Below are 5,969 nucleotides of genomic sequence, written 5' to 3' on the forward strand. Positions count from 1 at the left end.
CCGCGACTCAGGGGGCAGATTTGGGAATGCCAACTTCGCCAATCTATGAATCTCAGTGGAATGACGAAAAACGTCTTTCTTATACCTCATCTTACACAGTGTATTGAACGCATGCTTAGGCGTTTCACTGTACTGCTTTGTCAACTCGACAATAAAACCTTCATACGTTCTTTCCGGTGATTCATTGGGATCGTGAGTCAATCTCCGGCTATAAACCTCCCATGGCTTATCCGTGAGACATAATCCCATGAACTCTAATAGATCACGATATGGCAAGCGTAACAGCCTCGCTCTGCCTTCAAATTTGGACCTCCATTCCTCGAACGTTTGTTTCTTCGGGTCGTAAGGCACTATAGCCTTAGTGATAGCTATCGCCCTACTCATTTCCGATGGATTATTATTAGGTGAATTTCTCATTCTCGCCATCTCATTCTGCAACTCTTCCAATTGAGCCTGCATTCTTCCATCTAAATTGTTTGGGTTTTGGTCGTACTCGACCTCACCACTATCAATCTCCCTCGGAGGTGCATCAAATTGTATATCGCCATCAGCATCCACCTCTTGGCTATTCTCTTGATGTACAGTTTCTTCGTTAACCATAGTCTGGGCACCAGGTGTTGTGCACTAGGGGAAACCCAACAAAGAAGGAATAAGGGAATTGCTAATATTAATGAGGAACGACGGTTTACAGCCAATTGTGTGAGCTAAGGAAAAAGGAGACAGTGAAATGGGGACAGAATTGTGCTTGCGCAGAAGGTTCCTCACAAATCTACGTGAGGGATAAATCTGGCTACGCAATCAATCCGATTGTCTGGAATTCTGACAGACTACATAAGGGAATCGATATGGTGGGAGTGAGTATTTTCATCACCAGAAAGCGGGTTATGCAGATAGTTGGAATGTATGTCCCACCAACTCTGGCTGGAGAACAATGGGAGGAGTGTATTCTGGATCGGAACATCCTGCCCATTGTTTGAGGTGTTACTAACAGGCCCTTGCAAGAGTTTTATATGAAGTATCACGCCACTTCATGTGACGACGTCACGGTGACGTGAAACGGGTCGTGAAACTCCATTGTCACACGTGCCTCGTCCCCCGGTCTGCTGCCATAAAGTCACCGTTGTGCCTGATGCCAAGTAACTGGACTGTCTAGTTCCTGCCATTCTGCTTTGTGGAGAAGGCTAGGGCTCGAATGGTAGAATGGCTGTAGATACTTTAATACTCATCGTGGTCACGGCGACCTCCGAGCCCCTGATTCATTCCGAGTGCAGTATAACAGACTCCTCAGCAAGAGGCCTATATTCTATCCTTGTCTTCATAGAAATGTTCATATGATGGCAGATGAGACCGTGGTGGAGGACTAACAGCTCGTCCTGAGCTCGGATGCACTTGATGAGTGGCGTTAAGAAACTGAGAAAATGACTCTAAATGGATCTCCAATTCTCCACGCAGATGAGCGATGATATCCTTGGGGACTGCACAGCTTCCAAAAACGGTATTATGGCTGAACCTTAGATAGATTGTAGTTCACTGGGAAGGTTCCTGTCTAATAAGTCTCTCAATTTATTGATTCACTCTTCGAGTTCGACTTCACACCCATTTCTTAACGAGTCTGTCCGGAAGTGTTGTTACCTCTTACTACGCTCCGATTCAATATCATGCCATGAAACTGGACCGTTGATCTTGAAGATTAACGGCAACGTGGCCGCACTGCCAGGTCCAAGTCTTGCCATGACTAAGCTGATGACGTCCTCGCCATGCCAACCTTCGAGGGGATTTTCTCTCTGCGTTGTCGAGGGGTGTTCACCATGGGTTGATGTCATCTGATCGGCTTCTATTCTAGAGGTTGTCGAGCTAGAGGGATCCTTCTGATGAAAAAACGCGGAACGGGCTATCAGGCGAACAGCTGTATGGCTTCTCACGAGCACTGTGCATGCTAGCAGCAGACGTTGTGGTCATCGGCCCAAGCTGCTTTCTTAGCTGGTAATTTGTGTGTTAGGCAGGCAAATAAGTGGTTCGCCAGGTGTGTTCGACTGTTATGGTTGAACTGTGTCCCCCCTGCTCAGCTTTGTGGATAGTGCTCTCATTTTACTTCTATCATAGACGTTCTATCCACATTGCAGGGAGAGAGAGCGGTCACCAACTGATTCGCAATTGCTTCAAGATCAATTTATTGGGCTAGGTCAACAAGCGAGCGAATCACTCGCTGCGAATGGGTTGTGTTGTGGTTAGGGGTTTTGGATGGATAAGCATTCAGTTATCATTTAGTTAATGGGAACCTTCCTGAACCCGCCCACCCGCATCCAGTTGAAACAGCAAATTCGATGGTGCTAATGATTTCTTCTCCTCATCGTCGATAAAACTGAACGCAACAAAATCTCAGATTTTGTTGCGTTCAGTTTTAAATCTGCTCTGGTTGTTTTTTCGACGAACTTCAACGCTCGAGAGAAGACCATATAGCTATGTATTGCGGGTGAAGAGGTTCCGAGGAGCTCGAATCAGCGCATGCTGGGATTGTACGTAGATGGGGGACTAATATATGCTAAAAGCTGTGACATGTGGAGAAGTAGAGTGTTTGCTCGTATCCGTATACTTAATCATGTGAGTAACAGATCCTGGGGTACCAGTTTTAGAAGCCCTCGGCAAGTGGCTGATCAGCTTATCATGTCCAGTGCACTCTATGCCATTCCCGGGCTTTATGGTGCACAGCTTACTCCAGCAAAGACATCAATTTTGAGTGGAACGGCGAAGAAGAAGAGAAAAAAATTACTTGGATGGAGAGAATTATCTGCTGAGTTCTCACCGCAAGCTCTCTATCCTCTTATATCTCCCTTACCACACAGGCTTGCACCTTGGCTTTCCCTCCCGATCATTTTTAGCACTTCGTCTTGTAAATTACTAGTTGCTGGTGGTGCCGCACCACTGGTGCGATTTGGTTTGGAGATGAAGCAGAAAGAACCGCGTTGGTCGGCGTCTGTTCCAGCGGGTATGGTTGCTTCATCTTATACTGGCAGTATAATACTGCTGAGATACGTGGATTAGCATGTTGTATGGAGTCTTTTGAAGGGTTCATCTCTTCACACATAGTTGAGCCTGACCATACGGTTTTAATTGTATGTGATTCATTATCCTTATTCTGTGCTCTGAAAGGTGATCCCTGTAGTATGTCCGTCGATCTCATTCCTACATGGGGATCCCTATATAGACTATCTTTGTATGTTACTTCCTGTGAACTTCTGTGGATAAGTTCACATTGTGATATATCTCGGAATGATTTTGTTGACTCTCTAGCTCAAGAGGGGACTAAGATGGGTCAATCGCTGTGCTCACTACCCGTATCAGCGGTTAAATTCTATATTAATAGAGATAGGGTACGAACTCCGATTCTGCACTTGCCAGAACTTCTGGCCCTGAAGACATATCGGTGGCTCGAGCACTGCTCGAGCTCAATAAACCCGTATCATTGAGATATATTCAGTCTACTTGCAACCAGATTTATGCAGGCAAGTGGTCTGAGTGCTTTGATTACTTGTTCAAAATAGGTAGAGTCGAGTTCCCTTTATGTCCCACGTGTAAGCGATTGAATGTAGACGTAGTTGATGATATTGAGAATAGGTTGTTCAAATGCCCTAGATTGGAGGAGATCAGATTACGCTTTTTTGGTGCTTCTCCATCTGAGGGAGAAACATGCTAGTTTGTCGGTTTAAATACCCTTAATGTTGCGTGGTTTGTAGTTTTGACAGAATGTACTTGATCTTTGTATCTATTATCTTTCCCTCGCCTGTTCTGTAGAATGGGCTTGGACCGTACAAAAAAATAGACAGGAGAGCGCACCAACGGATCACTCAGCCATAGTTCAACTATGTTACGAGAAGGCCAAATCCAACTTAAAATCTCCTGACGGAGCTGTCATAAAATGACCAACGATGATTGGAGAACATTTGGCGACCGTGGGTTGCAAAGAAGACCGCAAAAATAATGGAACTCGTTTACTAGTAGGGTCGAACTCAAAATAACTACTAATCAACATACGATCGGGGAAACCCCAGTCATCCTTTCGGCTTTCGGTGATAATGAGTAGACAGATACCATTGTGATTCACGGCATAGTTCGTGAATGTCATTGTGAATAGGGTTGAGCCCTGAGGCCCTCAGGCTGAGGGCCCAAGGCAAACGTCAACAGTGGCAACTGGCTCATGTATTGGCAAGGGAGGGACCATGTCTTCTATTCTGAGTTGAACTTGAAATTGACATGCTTACCCGCAGTTTTGAGCAGTCTAGCACTCCGTGGCATTTTATGAAGGATGGTGAGGCAGAGTGTGATGATAGGCGATAGAGAATTCGTACAGTAACGCAACGATCGATCGCTCCGACCCGTAGTTGATCATGCGCCGTCAAAGCCATATTGGGGTGTAGTATCTTAGCCTCCCTAACCCAAGTCTTACGTCTAGTTGATTCACTGCCCTTGTCGGTACTCTTCAACTAGACTCCTCATTCAAAGCTATCGACGATGGACTCACATGCAACTCAACTCCGCTTTCTCTGTAACGGCCCGTATCCATATCCTGGTCATACGGACAAAATAGACCGAAGACTAAGAAAATAAGAAAAAAAATAAAAATACGGGCAACGAGCTCCCAAAGCATGAACTGCGCGATATGCTTCACAGATCAGACTCAAACATCGGACGCGTCGCGGACCTTTGTTGTAATTTGATTGCTGATGATGAATCATCCTGGATGACATGTATATGAGATGAAAAGATAGACCGGATTAACCAGGATTCATCGCCTGATAAGTGACAACTGAAGTAGAATCGTCACCTTTTAGGTAGTGATGTGTATCGACTACACATCTGCCTCAATGCGATAAACTTGGTGCTCCAAACCAGTTTTCCCCACTGCGAGTTTGATCATCCCGTGGTCACCCCATTCCTCATTCCAAGCATTCACTGCTAACCAATACTCTTGGCCAGACTCGACTCCCCAACCTATGAGTTTAAGAGTATGAGCCGCCAACATTTGACCCGTTTTGTGCACGTAGACACCAGACTTGTAAAATCGAAAATCTTCGTAGAGCGTCATCATCGCAGCAACCTGAATTAAAAAGACGATCTGACCATACTATTAAGCTGGTAATATCAGCCAAATAATCCGATAGAGATAAATATCTCGGAGATAAATTCACATTCTCAATCGCTTCTAAGTACCGGTCAATTGCAAAGCCAAGTTCGGTTTTTTAATAACACATGTAATAGAGATTTCATCAAACTCAATCTAGTTGTCAACTAGATTGTACTGATCAATGATCAAATGATTCATAGGGATGCGGTCCCCGCAGCTGTGTTGAAGCCCACCCCCCGCATTGCGGGGGGTGCGCATTCAGTATCGAAATGAAGTGGACCCTATACTAGGGGGCACATAGCTTCGATAGCTTACGGGTCCATTATCGAATATTTCTTGCTTGATCTTCTCAGGGCCTATCGGTAGACGTCCCCAGCTTTTAGCACGGTGAGTATCTCTAACATAGAGTAGACATGATTCATATGTACATTATATGATGCTTCATATTATATGAAGTATCCACCAGATGGAGTCTATCTGATGTCCTCTTACTTCTGCATGCTGGTCCCGTAGGCTTTATTGGGGCAAGTAGTTGCACATGCAGGAAGGTCCCGGACCTACGACGGTGAAGTCCACCAACATGTGATGGCGCCGCGAGACGCCCTATACTAAAAATACCTGCGCGCATCGGGGATATTTGCTTTCCAGCCCGGGCACATGATTGCACTTCGGGAATGGATAAGGCCAGCAGCCATCATCGTTGCCCAGTTCCTCGGGCGGTTTGTATTCACCACCTAAACCAACTGTGAATGATGCGTATCCAGAGGAGACTCGGTGCCATTCTCAATCTCACTCAACTTGAATGACTCGAATCGGAAATTCCTACCAGTAACAAGGCCGTGATTTT

At 45.5% G+C, this 5,969-nt stretch overlaps 1 protein-coding gene across 1 annotated transcript in view; it reads right to left on the reverse strand.

Moving 5' to 3' along the window:
* Positions 1-2,268: 2,268 nt before the first annotated feature.
* Pmar_PMAR011634 (cathepsin B, putative) overlaps positions 2,269-5,969 on the reverse strand; it is a gene marked incomplete at both ends in the record, with an annotated part of 3,964 nt that continues 263 nt past the window's right edge. Inside the window, 7 exons of the mRNA XM_002773741.1 lie at positions 2,269-2,362; positions 4,520-4,593; positions 4,901-5,095; positions 5,438-5,519; positions 5,615-5,679; positions 5,741-5,856; positions 5,916-5,944. Of these exons, the coding sequence (XP_002773787.1) occupies positions 2,269-2,362; positions 4,520-4,593; positions 4,901-5,095; positions 5,438-5,519; positions 5,615-5,679; positions 5,741-5,856; positions 5,916-5,944 (655 nt within the window). The remainder of the gene's footprint in view (positions 2,363-4,519; positions 4,594-4,900; positions 5,096-5,437; positions 5,520-5,614; positions 5,680-5,740; positions 5,857-5,915; positions 5,945-5,969) is intronic.

The sequence above is a fragment of the Perkinsus marinus genome (assembly GCF_000006405.1).
Source record: "Perkinsus marinus ATCC 50983 genomic scaffold scf_1104296958712, whole genome shotgun sequence".
In the NCBI taxonomy this organism is placed as follows: domain Eukaryota; phylum Perkinsozoa; order Perkinsida; family Perkinsidae; genus Perkinsus; species Perkinsus marinus.